Raw genomic sequence first — 18,388 nt, 5'->3', positions numbered from 1 at the left:
TTTCATTAATTAAAAAATTAAAGTATAATACAATACTTCAGTAAAAGTAATTCATACAAGTAGTACAGCATTAATACAGCCATCATTTTCAGGATTATTTGTAACCTGAGCATATTTTCCCCAAACTACTTTTCCAGATTGAGTTACAAGGCCTAATTCGGAAATGTTTATTTCAATGATAGTTCCTTTAGTAATAACACCTAAAGTTGTATACATAGGTGAGCTTGGATTTTTCTTAACTCCAATGATTGGTAAGCAAAATGTAGCTTTCAATTCTGGATGACTAACATGTGCCTTTTTAAAACGCAATGCCATTGGCCTAATGAATCTTTCAAATTTTGGTGGTTTTCTGGTGAAGTTCTCACCAACAAATGTGACTTTTGTTACCATTCTTTTCCAACATTTTCGTTTAGATTTTCCAGTTCTCATTATTTTGAAAACTTCAGATTCAGATTGTGTTTTAACTTTAGGTATTGGTACATCCCATTTGCCAACTTTTTCTTTACGTTTTTGTTTTATCATATTTGACAATACTTTTGCATCTTTTTTAACATCGCGATCTAACAAATATACAGGCAATGCTCCTTGTGGTACTTTGTTTTCTTTTTCTTTTACTTTTTGTTCCATATGAGATTTAATTTTCTTTTTCATTTGAATTTTTTCATTCCGCCGCTCCTTATTAAAAATCTTTGCTTTTAGACCACGCAAAGTACGAGCACGTTCTGCTAGTTTGTGTGGCTGACGAGCCTCCCTTTTTCTTTTTCTCTCTTCATAATCCAAACGCCGCCCATACAGTTTCCGATGTCTTTCAATATATTCGTTCTGTGGCATGATGAATGTTGTTGTGTCCTTTGCAAATTATCTATGAAACAAATTATTTCTTCAACCTTCTTCAACCTATGGATTCTGAAAATGAAAAAAATTAAATGCTAAAAAGTATTGATTAGAAATTTATTATTATTATAGTTAATGTAATATAATTAATGTTATTTTCATAAGAGTAATAATTTTTTTTAATTTTTGAAACTTGTGTGAAATAAAAATATTAATTATACCTACCTATGTGTACTATTATATATTTTTTGTATTGAAATACAATATATACATATTATTGTTGTTGTTCAGTAGCACTATATTTTAATCAACTTTAAAAATCACTAGTTTGCATATATAAACACAAAACCTATATTCTAATACATCGCAATGTTCTGAAATCTAAGTAGGCATTGATATAAGTATTGCAATCAATGTTGGCATTTCACATCCGTGAGTACGCCATTGCACATACAAGAAATTTGGTATTTAAAATAAGCTTCTTATATATCAAAAAAATTACATTGAAAATGAACAAAATACATTTGTGCACAAATTAATTTCTAATAATTACACATTGAGTAAAATTAAAAAAAAAAATACATACAACCACGTTTATTACAGCGTGCCATGTGTTTAATTTCCATGTATTTCATAAATATCACAATATTATGATTATTATAAGTATCAAAAATTTTGTAAAGAAATTTAATAAAAAGTAAAACATGTAACTGATTTAAAAAGATATTGAAATAATCATAATTTTTCGATAAATTTAAACATTTCACATTAAACTTACCTTTGACTACGCCATGCAGATCTGAAAAGGAATTACAAGTTGGTCAACCTAAAGATAAGAAAGAGAGAGCGTCATCTGGTGTTATACAGGCTAAAATTTCTTACACTAAAGAATTCAATATAAATAATGAAATTTTTATAATAAAAGATAAAAGTTTTACAAATTAAATTATGTATACCAACGAATAATTATTCCCTATTTTATATTGAAATATACTAATAAGATTGTACAATTCAATATTTAAATTCTCAAAATATTTAATGATTTTGAAATATTAGAAAACATACAAATATATAAGTAAAATAAGAAGTTTTAAGAATAATAAGTAATTTAATTATGGTAGAATGACATATACTATTTGAAAATGACGGACAATTTAAAATTACTCTGCACATACCGTTTTAGTTTACGCATAAATAATTGAAAATTTTAATTTGTATTACAGACGAGGTATAATTGAGACTTATTAAAGACGAAATATAAATAGTTACGGGAATTTGATTCTTAATTTCACAACGATTCGATGTTTTTCAATACTCTGAAAATTTGAATATACAGCGCCACTAAGACGGTAGGAATTGCAATTAAATATAGCGTTAGTCAATTGCTGAAAATTGAGGTCCATCTATAGAATTCATATTTCATGAAGAAAGCCAGCCGTTCATCCTAAACGGAAAACATGAACTGCCTTATTTCCGTACGCTACATTTTGCTTTTCTTGTATACATGTCACTGAATGCATATGAACTATTAAAATTTAATTAATTAACAAATAAAATTAATTTTGGATGTCGCATTATACGCTAGTTCAAGAAACCCGAAATTTTGTTTGAATAAACTTATTTCGGAAGGATGTGGTTGATTAGGCATGGAACTACGATCGTTTCAACCTTTTTACGTGAATTGGTGCACAATGTGATATTCCAAGACTCATTGCAATGTTAATTTATAAATTAATTGCAAGCAAAAAATTAATATTGTGACATCCACGCTTCCCCACTTATGCGAACCAGCCTTGAGGTCTGCACTCTGCGATTTTCATGTGAATCCACCCCCTCAATTTCAGCATACACACATATACTTGCGCATGTATGTATAATTCATAGTAACTAAATTTAACAATAATTATAATGTTACTTTATATTTAAATGCAGCTCGTACCTATTTTAACATGGAATAAGGACTTTAGCGTAATATTAAATTGTAATTTGTATGGTAAAGTGACCGACGTAGTGCATGCGCGTTGAATTCCTCGGAACCATTTGGAAAGCTCAAACGTAGTAAACATATTTAACAATTAACAATTATTTTTCTTAATTTGCAAAAAATCAAAATTCTGTTTTATCTTTATTTTGTGTTTGAGTATATAACTTATATACACCAATTTGCGCGGAAATCGATAAATATTATTTGTTTTATATTTTATAATTTTCTTATAGAAAATTCATTGCCCTTTTAAATCTTGATACAAAAAAGTACGTATTCCATTTAAAGAATTCAAGGTCACTTTGATATCTCGTAAATAAATATGTTATTTTAGCAAACCGTTTTAGCATTACATTGTATATGTTATTGTTAAAACACTTTTTTTTTAGAAATTATTCGGGTCGGAGCAGTTGCATATGACTCACCCTATATGCATATGTGTATGACCGCATAGGCAATGTCTACATTCGATAGAAGAACAATGTCAGGCATGATAAGAAATTAAATTTTACTCTTTCAGTTAGGTACAGACTATTTTTTTAGTTATCATATGCAGAAGCTACGCGCTTTAAGATATATATTCGACTATTTTCGATGAATACTGTCCTTTGAGTCGAGTAAAATCTTAGATTGCGTTTAACGTCTCGTTGGAGGTTACGTTTGCTGCATTTGTCGCAGCAAAGTAAAATACGAAGCAGCTGTATTGAATACCTGAAATTAAAGTTTACATTTCACTATACATATTGTTGCTTCGATTTTGTTATTTTCAGAACTGATTTCATTTCGAGTTTCTTATATCTGATTAATTTTATAATCGCAATATTCTTCGGGTTGATGTAATACCGTGCGAATACATGTCATTTTTTCCTTTTTTTTTTATTGAAAAATGTACGATTTGCCAACCGAGCATTTGGTACATAATTTAACTCGATGTTTATAACAGTTGTATCTTTTTGTTTTAACAGTACAAGTGTTCGAAGGCATGTCTGTGATCGAAAGACCATAAATCGATAAACTCAAAAGTTTCTTCGTGAAAAGTAATTCGAACAAGATCAGCAAAAATACGACGAGGACAATTTCTGCTACAATAAACAAATATAAAAAAAGGGTTACATTAACCCGAGAACTATCGTACCGTAAAATCGTATCGTATCGTAAAAATTAGGAAAAACATCGACTTACGGCTGTTAACGTGTGAATAGACAACGTTTGAAACGTTAATGCCGTAATGCTGCAATACTGTTGGGCCCTAATGATCATCAGGCAAAGTTGTTTCTGATAAATCGGTGGTAAATTGTACCATGGTATATTTAGATAGACTACATGACCTATTTCTAAACTCTCTTGAACGAGAATTTCACCAGGCCAACACCATAGCAAAAGTTGCACCCCCATCGAGGTTAAATAAGACACAAATTTGAGAAGATCGGTACCGGTGCCGTTATCGATCACCGCGAATCCACTCAAACAAATCTCTATTCCGCTCGTAAGAAGTTGCATGAAAATGATGGGTGTTAATAAATTATTCACGTCGTTCACAACGCTGTATAAAAGTAGCAGTAGTAGTATCGTCAAAAAAAAAAAATGCAACCAAAGAAGAAAGAAAAGAAAAAAACAGCGTCAAATATTATACGCTTATAAGTGTGATAAAAAAAAAAGTGGAATCACACTTACTTTATCATTCGTTGGTGATGGCGAATGCATTTGATCAGATTCGCTTTTAATTTTCGCGGATAATCGGGCTCGATATTTATCTCTATTCCAATCTTACTGATCCATCTGTTGATCAATTTGAATTGACCAGACACGTGTAGAATCGTGGTCATAAACGTCGCGTCCAAGCCTGAGATCGCGGCTGCGCAGATCATAGATGCTACGATTTGACAAAGGAAAGCGATCTCGAAGCGAGGAGACGGTGTGATGTCTATTCCATACCTAAACATCGTTAGATACCATAAATCAAAATGGTACAGTTGAATTTTAACCACTTCTTTTTTTTTATATTCTCTATGAAATAAGGCAATTACGATATTGATCATTTTTTTTTTGCACATTATTTCGCAGGTGTTAGGGTTTTGCTAAAATAGAAAGAAAGATAATCAAGTGGAAAAGGACGAGTTTTACCAGACTTCGAAGGGCAAGTGTCGACTTTTATCAGCATCGCTGACGCTGTATTCGATCGTGAAATAATCGAAGGCTGCGGCAATCGTGAATGTGAACACGTTGCACATGCAGGACGAGTAAAAGATTATCGTAAGGTTTCTTGCCCAATGAGCGAGCTCTTCGTAGGACTGTCTTTCTTTTGGATCATCGGATGAATCCCATAGATCACGTATTTCGTTGCAAAGCTTGTACGTTTTGTCCCTTCTCGCTATTAGGTAAATCATTTTGAATAATAACTGTCCGACTGTTGTTAAAACGCATCCTACTCCTAAATTTCAGATGGAAGTTACTTTGTTGCAGGTACTTGGATTAGTTCTATTAGCTCATCCCATAAGTTCGTGCCGAAAGCGAAGCGTGTTTTAATGAAAATTCAAGGAAATACTATAGCGACGACAGAATGGTCTTACCAGAAAAGAAAAAAAAAGAAAATAGAAAAGATTTAATGGTTCAGAAAATTTAACTTTAAGTCCGGATCATAATTATTATCGAGGCTTTCCTATATTTCTATTGGAAATATATTGATCTAAATTATAAAATTCGACAGAAACTTGACGAGATGATCTAGTATTTGCAACTTGCCTGCCAAGATTCTTATGTCACCCCAATTCCACACTATCGCCATAATTTCTGGCACGAAGACACTACTGATTGCCGTTAATCCGAATATCAGACGGAAGTATGCGAATAGTTTGCTACGCGTTGAACTTTTCTCGTCGATAGGCCACATTCCAGCTATACTACAAAAGATCTTGTTCGGTAGTATATAATAATCGATCGACGCTTTAGAGAGTTCTTTCATGTTCTCCCTCATGCGAAATTAGATGCGTGTCTGTGAGCGAAACCTTTCTCTCACATGTGTCGCCAATGTCTCTTAGCAGGGAATTCTTTATAATACTATTAGAGACTAGATGGTAAAACGTAAGGTTTTATTTACGTTTCCCTTTCGCTGCCTAGCATGTGCAATATTGATGTCATCATTTTGCATCGGGTCGCTCTTTGCTTCGTTTGGTTTTTATTGTACAGTTTGACGAATAGTTGATGATGTAAGTAGACATTCGCAAAGTTTCAACTAGCTGAGTATGTAAAGTGTGTAATAGCACATTATTTGGTGAAAAGGGTATATAAGAATTGGTCTTCGTTTCTACTACTTCTTCGTAGTACTTTTCCAAGAAATAAAGTTTCATCGGGTTAACATATTAAATAGCGAATATACATCAGTTTAGTAGATTTTTGAGCATTATTTTGTGAACGTGTATCGGTGTAGAAGGTTAACAAAAGTTGATTGATTTTTGAAATGGTGAACTACTTTTTATGCAAACAAATAATTTCTTCGTTTTCAATATTATCTATAAATTATACAAAGTAGTGTGAAGAATTTTTTAGCGTTTTCCATTCTTTATCTTGCTAATTTTGTAGAATTTCTTACTTGACGATTATTTATTTTTTTTCTCATCGTGATTTTAATCGATTTACGAGTCGAAGTTAATATTTATGTTATAGACTCGAACGACGTCGAATTGAAATGCTTCTCTGTATAGTAAACGAAACAAATTGAATAACGAGACGGAACAAGCTAAGTGCCGCTATAATAATATTTCATTTAACAATCAGCATACCAATTGCCTAAATTAATTCGCACTCTCCGGAATAGCTGTTTACGCAATTGAAGCAAGTTTAACATAACTTGCCTGCGTCGATTCTTAACATGATTGCCGGCGTGCTTTGAAGTTTCAATAGGTTGTACAGGGTGTTTCATATTTCACTTACAGATATAAATAATTTTTATTGTTATCAATAGAAATTTAAATAAATTTATAAAATATTACAGAGAAAAATTATTTGTTCTTTTAATATTTATGTTTTTCCTTAGAGTATTCAACAAGAATCCAAAGGAACGCAATCAAGAACTTCTGTGATGAATAAGCCATTATAGAAACCACCGATTAATTGTGAGTATTCCTGCACTCGAAATATGTACATACATAAAACAAATTTTCGATGTCGTATACACAGTGTTTGGTCACTTCTGGAAGAAAATTTAAATGGTGATTCTAGATGCCGAAATAAGACGAAAATCAAGAGTAAAATAATTTCATTTGAAGTTTCGTTTTTCAGTTATTCACGTTTAAAAATGTTCCTGTATTCGAGCAACCCGCCCTACACCAACGAATGTAGGTCACATGAATACACGGGGAGTACAGCGATCTACAAAACCAATGGTATACAAGTTATTGCTATTCCTTCTAATTTGGTGGTTGAAAATATTTCAGTGGAGCAATATTTATCCGAAATTGCAGTGGCTATTTTTTACAAAGATACTGTAAAGTTTCAGAGCCTCTTTAAATCATTCGCGTGACAAGGAATGATACTGTATAAAATCGAAAAGAAATTCGAAAAAACGAAAGTGAAATTCTTCACTGTAGCAATTTCTTGTCCACGTTCTTGTCCACGTTCTTTGTCCATTTAATGTGTAGCAGCTTACAATTAACGATAATCCGATTAAGGCCAATTGAGCACGAGCGTTTGCTCGCCAATAGCGCTCAAATAAAGCTGATTACGAACAGCAAGATAAACAGTTACAATCGTCTGTTGGAATCACAAGTTTCGCGAACACTTCGGAATATTAAAACTCGTATTTCTGTGAATGTATCAGGAATCTATTAGTACTGTTTGTAGTAATAATAAATTTCAAATTGGTGTCACTAATTAATGAACAAGTGATTTCGGTCGATCTACCTGTTTTCTTTATGATAAGATATTATAATTATAGATTTGTAACAAATTTATATTACGTTTTATACTCTTACTGGTATGCGTAAAACATATTGTTGGGAGTTTAGGTTGTTTAGTATCAAATGTTTGAATTTTTCCTTCTTTTTCGTATCGTTAAAGAAACATTATTAAAAAAACGCGTAAGTAAATTAAATTCTTAAAAAGAAGAATGATAACTGATGAAAGTAAATTATAGACTTTCACCTCTCTTTTAGAAGCAAACGATTTTCATTTGTTTTTTACTTTTTTACAAGTTCAAATGTAACAAATACATTTGCCAATGTACATTTAATATAGTAAATAGAAAAATTATATTGAAAAATAATCTTTCTATTGTCAACTTTATTTTTATGAATTGAACAATTTTTATTACCTTAAAATTAATTATTCAAATGTATTCTCAGAAATTTAACCATATTTGTTTATGGTAACATAATGATTAAAAATTAGAAAAGGAAAAGTTCATATTAATAAAATACTAACATTTGTATGTTGCAGTATAGCGAAACATTCTCTGAACATTTATCGCATAATCACATTTGAAGTGCTTTAATTGAGCAATTTAATTTTAGTAGCTTATGAAATTCAGATTATGCAGAAATTAGAAGCTTAGTAACGAGGTCGTGAGTCCTCCTTATCAAAATCCCACTGCGCAGAGATAAGGACATATTGTTCAACACAATTCGACGTATTATAAGCGAAATATTACTAATTCATCGGGAAGAATAGAAGATAAAAGTGTTCTTATGGTTAAACGACCAAGGAAAGATAAAGTGATATGAAGGAACTGTTGAAGAAATATAAAATTAATATAATACTACATTTTTTAAATAATTAATTTATTAAAGTACAGTGCATATACAGTTCATACTCTGCTGATTATCAGACATAATTTTTTTAATATCTGATCGTGTGAGAAGTGCTGCAGGAAAAATTTGTTAAAAGTATATGTAGAATCGGACGTTTACTTAAAAAAAGGGAATAGGACCAGAATTTTCTCTCCATGAACTTAATACCATGGATGTAAGTACAGTAAAATAAAATTTAATGTATGTACATAATTTAAAAATTTAATTGGATTTATGGGGTAAACGTAACGTAGCATGTAAATTTTTTATAAAATCTCCATTTCTACATGTAAAAATAAATTGAAAAGAAAGAATAAAATTTTTTCGTTAGAAGCCTCGTGTGTTCGAGGAAGTCCAGTTTGAAAATCTATCAAGTCCTTCAGAAAAAAGTTTAGACATCGGGATTAGAGATGACATAATCTTGAGGGTCCGTAACGCATCACTGGTCAGTCGCTTTAACCACCACAGCCAACGCTGCCTTTTTTCTTTCTTCTATTTTTATTTCTATTGTTTTCTATAGATCTTCTCAATTTGAAATTAGAGTCAGTTTAACCTTTTAATCGGGGAAGACGTGTTAACTCGTCATTGGTTCGTCAATATTTAGAACACAGTAGTTTATTTATCAAAGGATTATTTATTTTTAATTGTACAAATTTAACATCCGTTTTCATCCTCGACAATTTTTACCTCTAAAATTACTTTCGCAATAAGAACATCTAAAAATTCTTCACGTGAAATTATCTGATCATAAAGCATCGTGTTTTCCATATTTAAACACTTTCACAATATATTTATAAACGCGATCAATTCACCTCGTGAGAGAGTGTATATATCGTAAAATTATCAATCGAAAGATATCTCTACTTTTGTTGCTTTATCGGTGATACGAATTTACCGTATTATCAGCGAGCGAACAAAATCCGTCGAGTGTCGATTGGAGTGTCATCGAGTACATAATACGCGGAACCTTGTGGTCAAGAAGTTCGCGCCCTTCCGTCGCACGAACGTATCGTCTGAGGTAACGAGGCATCAGTTCGGTAGCTAAGATAGACTTGCATATGTATATACCAGGATTGGTAGTGGGAGAAAGAGTCTGCATATGATACATACTGCGAGGCTAAGAAAACAGGAAAAGAGGTAGAATACAAAGTTGGACAAGAAAGACGGCTGTGATGTCCACACGTCTCGTGCAATGTAGCAGTAGCAATTTTCGCGGGAATAGACGCGATCATGTGACCAGCAAAGTTAAGAATAGTTATTTACTAACGTTAATTTCATTGTGAAAAACGACTGGATATCGCGGTTCCCTTTCGGCTATAAAACTTCTACACGCAAAGTTGGAAAATATGACAAGAACTAACGAGGTATTGGTGAGTGTTAAATACATCGTTCTGTGTTATTCGTTACTATTTCTTTTAAATTCATCTGCTTGAATTTTCACTTTGGATTTTGGTTAGGTTATGTTGCTTACTTAGCGCGAGGCCGCGCGCGCGAACGAAAACAGTCGAAAGCGCCTGCGTGTATGCGTTTACAGGTCAAAACATACCACGTGCGTGCATGCTCGCAAAATATGCATTGCGAGATTTAATTTCACGTTCGTTTGCAATTAATTTTCTTCTTTTAAACGATCGAATTGTGCACGCGCGGAGGCATCACGCTGACGATTCGTTATATTAATATTGTAATTGCGTGTTTTAATAACTCGAGAATTATATATGCATACAGATCAGTGTTGCAATATAAACATAACCAAGTTCAGTAAATTTGATACTGTCAGATTGAATTTCATCTTTCAAGGATAAAAATATTTCTGTACACGCAGCGGTTTTTATTTTTATGCGTCTTTATTTAACTCTCGGAGCACCGGCCGTAGAATCCGGTGTTCAGGTCTTTTCTGGCCCACAGGGAATTTTTACGAATACGTATTTATGTGCATCGCGTAAGTGAGTGTAGATAGATGAGGTATGTAACAATAAGTAATATATTTATAAGGATATTTTAATATTTATAAGGACAATTTTAACGAGTCTTTGTATTAATATTAAGTGTAGACATTCGATAATTTTAGATATAAACGGTTACAATTCTAGATGTACTATGAATATAATTAGAAATTATCAAAGTCGCATTGGCAAAGTGAGACAGATGTTTGACTGGTAATTTTGAAGGTCTTGGGATCGATTCCCGTTCACCAAAATTATTTGCTTTTACGATTTTTTTAGCAGTAACCGTGTACACGATGCTGGATAATAATTTTCATACATACAGCGGAGACATAAATAACAAACAATGACAATAAACGCATCTCGTTTAATATATCAAAGTAACAGTTTAAAAGAAGTACTATTAATACATGGTGTCCCTAAAATAGTGATACAACCTACCAGGTGGTGATTTTACTTTCGAAATTAACTTTCGATTACTTTCGATTTTACTTTGCTTTCGAAAAAAATGAGTTTGAAAATCTGTCAGGTATCTGTGTATTAATTGTAAGTTTCGAGATATGAAACTTCTGTTTCTGTTCGTGTTTGTACTATTAAACATGGACAGTGTCACGATTTGCTTCCTGTTATTGCTGTTATCTTATTTTCGCGACGTCTGTCTGTATGTTTACATAGGCAAATCGAGAATACGTGGACATAATCCTTACTCCGAGAACATGCCATCTCAAAGATCTGCTATAACTTCTCAACTAATTAATATTTTCCAAAGAAAATTTGTGGGAGGTGGTAAATTACTTTTTTGTAAAACATATACGATTGTTTTAATTCGCAAAACATCTGTTTGTGAAGAGAAATCGGACCATTTATAGCGTTTTATAAATTTATTTCCATACAGATATATGAAAATCTCAATGACGTATTTCTGCGTCATCGGGGTTCAAAGCAAAAACATGAATGACGCATATGTGCGTCATTCGACGCTAATGCGTTTTAAGAACACTTGTTACATTAATTAAATTATTCTTAAAAGAAGTACTAATCTTATCCTTATTTGTGAAACCGTTCAAATTAAATACGGAATAAAAGAAAGTAATAATTTACTTTACCTGGTTAGACAAATTAATTGATTTTCAATCAGCTCTGTCGGTAATGTATGTCGGTAACGTTAGGCCGACTGAGCGAGAGACGGTGCTTGGGTCCGTTCGGACCCGTAATAATTATGTATTACCATTTGCGTTGGCACAAGGTTCTTATTGTTACCGCAATTTATTTTATCAATTTCTTACACATAAACAAGTGATTTCCATCGCGTGTCGACTAGTAAGGCTCAATCGCAACGTACTCGGGTCCGAACGGACCCAGGCACCGCCGTGCGAGAGTTAAAGATTACTTAATCTCCTTATCCTTTTACCTGCGTTGAGGCATAAGACAAACATTCAATAGTATAGACGTTAATTTCCAAATGACTCATACACAATACACTGTTATCGTACAGCAGGGATGTTGAACTGGTGGCTCGCGTGCCACATGCGGCACCTCCTCTTCGTGTGCTCCGCACAGCCGCAGGAGAACAGCCCCTCCATACCGAATTCACTCTGAGGGACTTCCCCTCTGGGTGCCGCACGAGTCCCACCATTACCAGCTAGTCACCACTAATATACATATTATACAGTAATATCTCTGACACTGTCGCCCTTGTCGGAACCGAAAGGCGTCAGTTGGGTAGAGTAGACACGGTTTTCGAGGGTCGCAGCCCGCTTTTGTAGTTTGCCGAACGAAGATAAGGAAAACGAATAATTACTCAAGTAACAAATACTCCGAATGAGATCGAATTTGTACTCATTTTAATGGAGGAAGCTTCGTCTATCTATTAATAATATTCTCTCGAATATAACAGGAAAAACAAACAGTTGATTTCCGTTATAGGATGACCTTCGCACTTATCTTTTCTTTATCAATAGCCAGCTGCTAGACGCACGCCTTCGGGGACTCCCTCCGGCGAAACGCGGTAGAGTTACGAAAGAACACTGTCTATATTCCCTTTTTTCACACTCCGAATCGTACTTGAAATTTTGATATGCTACCATTACGTCACCATTACAACGTATCCCTACCATTCGATAATACTTCACAATTATAATCACCTTCATTACTCACTAATTGACTGAAAATAAACACGTCGAGTTGACACGACTTGGTACAGTCTGACGTTACTTTCATTAGTGTTTCCACGTGTTTCCAAGGCTCCGCGAGCTCGAAAGCCAGAGTTCTGTGAACGGTAACAGAATAAAAGAATGATTTAAACTTCGAAAAATGTGAAAATTTGAGGAAAAAAAAAACAGATAAAATTCTGAACTTATGCTGGCAATTTTCTATTCGCCGCATACGTCTTTCTTCTTGGAGGAGTAATGAAATACTATCCTGTTCGACGAACCGTTGCCGAGACGCTTGTCACATCACACCAACCGTGTGTAGAATGTTCTGTAAGTGTGATCTAATTTTTATGTTGCATGTATACTGTCACATTTTTACAATATCGCACACATTCGCTACCAGCGTCGAATATGTGTGACGCACCAATTCTTTCGATACATCGCAAGTGTTATGTTATATCTATATGTTAAATATGTCGTTATATAAAAATCACATTGAAATTACATACATATTACACACGTGCATAAGCGCATGTATGTACTAAAATAGTAAGTGATTCTGTTTTAGGGGAGAGTGTAGAATCGGTGAGACCCTAAGGAATCAGGTGAACGCGTGTTATGCATCTTCGATCCGCTAAATCGTACAATTTTATAGTAATCTTTACCACATAATGGGAACGTAAAAGTTAGCGGAGTTCGAAGTTAGGGTAAGCGAGTTTAACGAATCTTGAGAAGATAAGAATGTGAAATCTCAGTCAGGATTGTATGGCTAATGTGGTTAATTGGTTAAAAAAATTCAGTCCAACTGTTTAACAGGTTTTTATCATTTGCGTGATAAAAAAGACACGTCGTTTAATTTATTCTGGGACTTGATGAAATTTATATCTCGCAAACAAGTTTTCTTTCTGTTCTTTGAGAAGAAAAATTCATTCGTTAATTTGTACACTTTTAGAAATTTGCGATATATGTACTTCTGTTTCTAACAGTGACGTATTTTATGTTTACAGATAGACACCGATAAGCAGACACCCGATGTGTACAATGCGGTGACATCGTACGGGGTAACAACTGAAGAGAAACCTAACGAGACCAGCAAAACACAATGGCGGCAGTGGCTAGCATGTATTTCCGGTTAGTTTTCTATTTTCTTCTAGTTCACTTGTGCGATAAAACCGCGTTAAAACTGGTGAAAATTAGCAAGTCTCGTTAGCAGTAACTCCTGAACTATTCAGTTTCATGAATATCTTTGCATGACTTAAGTTTCATTAATATACAGCTCCTGGTGAAAAAAATTAGGGCCACTCATAATTTTCAACATATTTTCCGCCAGGATCTATATTTTCGTCAGAATCGCTCTCCTAACGATTCCCTAAATTTTCGTTAATAATTTTTGTTAAAATTATCCGAAATGTTGTAAATTATGTGCTGCGTTGTGACGTAAAGTCTTCTTCTTTCTTCAGCAACCCTTTCCATGGTGGCCGTCGGTACGGTGTACGGATGGACAACAACCTCCCTCTCACGACTGACATCCGGAGACAGCGGGATGCCGTTCAAGTTAACAGACGCCGAAGGTTCATGGATGGTCTCTTTGACAGTAATCGGTTCCATGATCGGTCCATTTTTGGGAGCCTGTTTGGCCGACAGGTTTGGTCGCAAACGTTGTCTCATGTTATCCAGCGTATTTTTTATCATCGGCTGGCTTACGGTGTTGCTAGCAGGCACCGTAACATCGTTGTACGTTGCTCGAGTGATCCTCGGCATAGGCGTTGGCATTTCCTACACAACCAATCCAATGTACGTTTCCGAAGTGGCGGATATCAATATCAGAGGCGCGTTAGGTACTCTAATAGCCGTGAACGTGTTCACCGGGTCGTTGTTGACCTGTAGCATAGGTCCTTGGGTATCTTACAAAACGTTAGCAACGGTTCTACTAGTGATACCTGTGTTATTCGTATTGTCGTTCATATGGTTCCCCGAAACACCGCATTTCTTGGCGTCCAGAGGCTACAGAACCGAAGCTTGCAAATCTCTGGCATTTTTCAAAGGTATCTCCGACCCGAACGAAGTGAAAAAAGAGCTGAATATCATTCTACGCGGGATATCTAGGAGCGATTCGTACAAGACTCACGTGGCGGTGAGTTCGAGCCAAAATATAGAGATAATCAAGCACACTTGGCCAGCCAAGCTTCGTATGTTACTTCTGCCGAACAACGCGAAAGCTTTGTGCATCGTTATCGGGTTAATTACGGCGCAGCAACTTAGCGGAAATTTCAGTACTATGCAGTATTTGGTGGTGTTGTTCAAGAAAGCAGCGGTTGGTATAGATTCGAACGTAGCGACGATTCTCGTTTTGGTCGTTGGACTTATATCGGGAGCTTTGGCTACGGCAACGGTCGAAGGTGCTGGAAGACGACCGCTTTTGATGATCTCTACGTTCGGATCGTTCGTCACTTTGGCCATTTTGGCGATCTATTTGATGCTGGATAACAGAGGGATCGATGTTTCCGCGGTGAATCTTCTTCCTGTCGTCGACGTGATCATCTTCCAAGTGACCTTTCAAATTGGTTTAGGCACTCTACCAAACGCGCTGATAGGTGAATTGTTCCCGACGGAAGTGAAAGGCGCCGCTGGCGCTATAGCTACCGTTTTCGACGGTATACTAGGTTTCGCCGTGTCGAAGCTGTATCAAGTTATCGGCGACAGTCTCGGCTCGTACACGGTTTATTACTTCTTCTCTGTATCTTGCTCTCTGGCGTTTCTCATGGTGTTGCTGTTCGTGCCGGAAACGAAAGGCAGAACCTATCGCGAGATTCAAGCGCTCTTAGCTGGTGAGAAATTAAGTTCCTCGGGTGGGAGAGAGAAAAGCGACGAAAGCGATTTGGTATGACACGGGGGAACGCACCGTGCACGGTGCTTATTTTTGTGCAATTTTATGTCTCTTCTTGGTGTTCGAAGTACTGTAAGTGTTGGCTTAGCTGTAAGAAGTTTTGTTCATTTTATCGAGGCACTTGATCCTTACGACGGCGTCATTTTACGCGTTTATTTGTTTAGAGAGAATTGTAATAAAGGCGACGGTCACTTACTAGCGTATGTATCTTATAACTTGTCCTGCGTTAAGCATGACGGAATAAAGATTTTAGAAGGAAATTTCTGTATTTTTCAAACAAACACAAGCACACCAGTTTAATGTACGATTACTTCGTTTATTTGGTAGGAATTGAAGTTTGTAGCTTTTATATCGAAGACACTGTGAATTGCAACGTAGGGCAGTAAGAATTTAATTAACGTGCAAGCTTAAAGGACAACGACTAAAGAAATACACGAAGAAGGCTAATGGTCGAAAAAAAGTCTGCAACTTTCACGAAAAGAAGCTTTCTTTAAATATTAAAAGACACGTAAAAATAGAAGAAGATAAAAGTAGGAAATATTCTGAACGTGCAATCTTAATGCTCGTAATTGTTTTGATAAAAACGTTCGAACTTTGTTATAAAAAACTATCAAATTTAATTGGAACTGTGAAAACTGTGTAACAGTGTAACGTACGACTGGATGGATTTGCCGTGAGCTTTTCGATGCTTGGTAGTTCCTTAGAAGACTGTTCAAGACTGACTCTTCTAAACCACGTCTCGAGCTTGCTCGAGACGTTTTCTATTCCTTGCACGCTGATTGATTAATTAGCTTAGCAATTTCACTTACCGATCAGCGTGTCCAATATCGTCTTCACCGTTCTTCCTGTGTTCTTCCTTAGCGCATCCTTACCTTGAAAGGGTGGAAGACGATCGCGCCAAGTTTGTGAAAATCCCAGAATTTTCTCCGGTTGAGATTGTGCTCTTCGGAAAGGGTATTTTCTGTATTTTTCGACGAAATATATTAGGTATTTTTCTGAGGAGACATTTTAGAAACTATCCCGTAGAATACCTATTTCTACGAACAATCTTTTCACTTAAGTTTACGAACAACTAAAAAAGTGTCGTGAAGTGATGTTATTTTAGGCTACTCTCTATTCTCATTGTACATACGTAGAAAAGAGAGAAACAGGAATGTGCTGAAACGAAATGCAAGGAAAGTACAAACAACAGTTGACGATTCACTTTATGTAAAGTTACAAAATAAAACAAAAAGTTACTAGTTATTAATACATACATTTTACTTCATTTTCCTTTGCTATTTATGCTCACTAGCAAGATACAAATTTCAATGGTGGTTTTTTTTTTTGTTTGTTTCTTTCTCGGAGAATCTTATTTCGTTTTTTTTTTCTTTTATTTACAAAACGTATCTGTCACAGTGGTTACATTATAGAGTGCAGTTTATACAAATGACAAACGCAGACAGATAGAAACGAAGGAAGAAGGGAAACGAAAGATGGAAGAGGGGAAAGCAATTGAAATTTCCTGGATAAAGAGAAATTTTCACCTACAACAAAGTTTCTCGTTGATAACAGATTATCTTGTGTTTTTTGTTTCTTTTTCCCTCGACAAGTTGTAGTTGCTTTCGATTAATATTACCACGTCGCGCGTATTTCTTCATGTTTTATAGTACAATCGCGAGTCACAGGGAAATATGTTCTCTTAAATACATGTATCCTTTGTCTCTTTTCTTTCTTGCTGCTTTTTTTCTTTCTTTCTTTTTAATTTTACACTGGGGGTGCTTGCGTGTGCTGCAAACAACCTTCCACATTTTCCGGCCAGTCGCAAACGTTCTCGTTCGGGTTGAATACCAAATTCACTGGACAGGGCATGTGATGCTTCCTCTCACCTTCGCACATGTAATACATCGTGCAGTCGTTTTTATCGGGATGATAAGATATGTGATTGTCCTCTCCGTCGCAGGCCAATTCGTTCGCTGAAACGATTGGTAATGCAGCAATGTTTCTTCTTTAGTTTCTTTTTTTTCTTAATAAAATTCGATTACTTTTGGAGTAAAAGGGTTAAAAAGTGTGGAAGAATTTACGAGTACTCGCAAGTTTTTCGCAAAGTGAAATTCGGTGCAAAATTGTAGCGATATTGAATTATTTCGGTAAAAATGTTAATCTTAGAAACGGTTAACGAATAAGCGACTTTAGGATCGAAGTATTTCAGTTTAATTATCCCTGACACTCTGGAGTATCGTTTTCTTCTTGTCTAATTTCTTTTCGTTAGTTGGTTTGTATAACGAAGAAATAAGAAAATATTAAGGTTGCATTGATGCACGATGTCGCCTTTCGAAAATCTGTGAATCTAATTTTTTATCACTGAAACATCTGTTTACCACTGAACAGTGATTAGAGAGTAATTATGGGAGAGATGATAAGTGATATAACTGATGTCATTTTAGACACTTAAAGTTTCAATTAAGTGACTATTAGTTGGTTAATTAGTGCGATGTAAGATTTGAATAAATACTTACGATCTTTGGTGGTGTACTTCCCGTTCCTCAAATTACTCTCGTAAGGACCGTCGTATTCCATCTTCACTGAATAGTCTCTCAGCTCTTTCATCATGGCTTTGATCAACGGGTACTTACCAGCTCCGCAAGAACCTCTGAAGTCATCCATATCCACCGACCAAATCATTATACCTCCGAAGCCTTCTTCTTTCAGCCATTGCATCTGATGCGATTGAAAACTCACGTTTAACGTTATACTAGTGTGTTGATTAACAAAATTTTTGATATAAATAATATTCGTGTAATTGGCTTGTATAGTATCAATAT

General features: G+C 35.0%; 4 protein-coding genes across 10 annotated transcripts in view; 1 reads left to right on the top strand and 3 right to left on the bottom strand.

Annotated features, from left to right (window-relative positions):
* Nucleotides 1–51: 51 nt before the first annotated feature.
* Nucleotides 52–1,654, bottom strand: LOC108576213 (ribosome biogenesis protein NSA2 homolog). Of its 2 annotated transcripts, none has more exons than XM_017939161.1 (2): nt 1,613–1,654; nt 52–906 (listed from the first exon to the last, which is right to left on the bottom strand). In XM_017939161.1, the coding sequence occupies exon 2, from the start codon at nt 829–831 to the stop codon at nt 52–54; it is 780 nt and encodes a 259-aa protein (XP_017794650.1). In that variant the 5' UTR covers nt 832–906; nt 1,613–1,654. The 2 variants fall into 2 exon arrangements, with proteins under 2 accessions (XP_017794650.1, XP_017794651.1); XM_017939162.1 differs by lacking the exon at nt 1,613–1,654 and adding an exon at nt 1,060–1,093.
* A 1,818-nt stretch (nt 1,655–3,472) lies between these two features.
* On the bottom strand, nt 3,473–5,780 carry LOC108576195 (odorant receptor 47a-like). The gene is made up of 5 exons (XM_017939140.1): nt 5,561–5,780; nt 4,943–5,249; nt 4,493–4,753; nt 4,001–4,361; nt 3,473–3,529 (listed from the first exon to the last, which is right to left on the bottom strand). Exons 1-5 carry the CDS (start codon nt 5,778–5,780, stop codon nt 3,473–3,475), a joined length of 1,206 nt encoding a protein of 401 aa, XP_017794629.1.
* Nucleotides 5,781–6,900: 1,120 nt separating this feature from the next.
* On the top strand, nt 6,901–16,000 carry LOC108576214 (facilitated trehalose transporter Tret1-like). Of its 6 annotated transcripts, none has more exons than XM_017939167.1 (4): nt 6,901–6,930; nt 13,266–13,404; nt 13,705–13,828; nt 14,158–16,000. In XM_017939167.1, exon 4 carries the CDS (start codon nt 14,169–14,171, stop codon nt 15,582–15,584), a length of 1,416 nt encoding a protein of 471 aa, XP_017794656.1. In that variant the 5' UTR covers nt 6,901–6,930; nt 13,266–13,404; nt 13,705–13,828; nt 14,158–14,168; the 3' UTR covers nt 15,585–16,000. The 6 variants fall into 6 exon arrangements, with proteins under 6 accessions (XP_017794656.1, XP_017794654.1, XP_017794653.1 ...); XM_017939166.1 differs by lacking the exon at nt 6,901–6,930 and adding an exon at nt 12,974–13,027; XM_017939165.1 differs by lacking the exons at nt 6,901–6,930; nt 13,266–13,404 and adding an exon at nt 8,555–8,776.
* Nucleotides 16,001–16,930: 930 nt separating this feature from the next.
* Nucleotides 16,931–18,388, bottom strand: part of LOC108576202 (probable chitinase 3) — a 32,072-nt gene continuing 30,614 nt past the window's right edge. The window contains exons 15-16 of the mRNA XM_017939149.1: nt 18,083–18,284; nt 16,931–17,539 (exon numbers count right to left, since the gene is read on the bottom strand). Coding sequence (XP_017794638.1) covers nt 17,331–17,539; nt 18,083–18,284 — 411 coding nt within the window. The 3' untranslated portion in view covers nt 16,931–17,330. The remainder of the gene's footprint in view (nt 17,540–18,082; nt 18,285–18,388) is intronic.

Source organism: Habropoda laboriosa, unplaced genomic scaffold (assembly GCF_001263275.1).
Source record: "Habropoda laboriosa isolate 0110345459 unplaced genomic scaffold, ASM126327v1 scaffold212, whole genome shotgun sequence".
Classification (NCBI taxonomy): domain Eukaryota; kingdom Metazoa; phylum Arthropoda; class Insecta; order Hymenoptera; family Apidae; genus Habropoda; species Habropoda laboriosa.
This window is presented reverse-complemented; position numbering and strand designations above follow the sequence as displayed.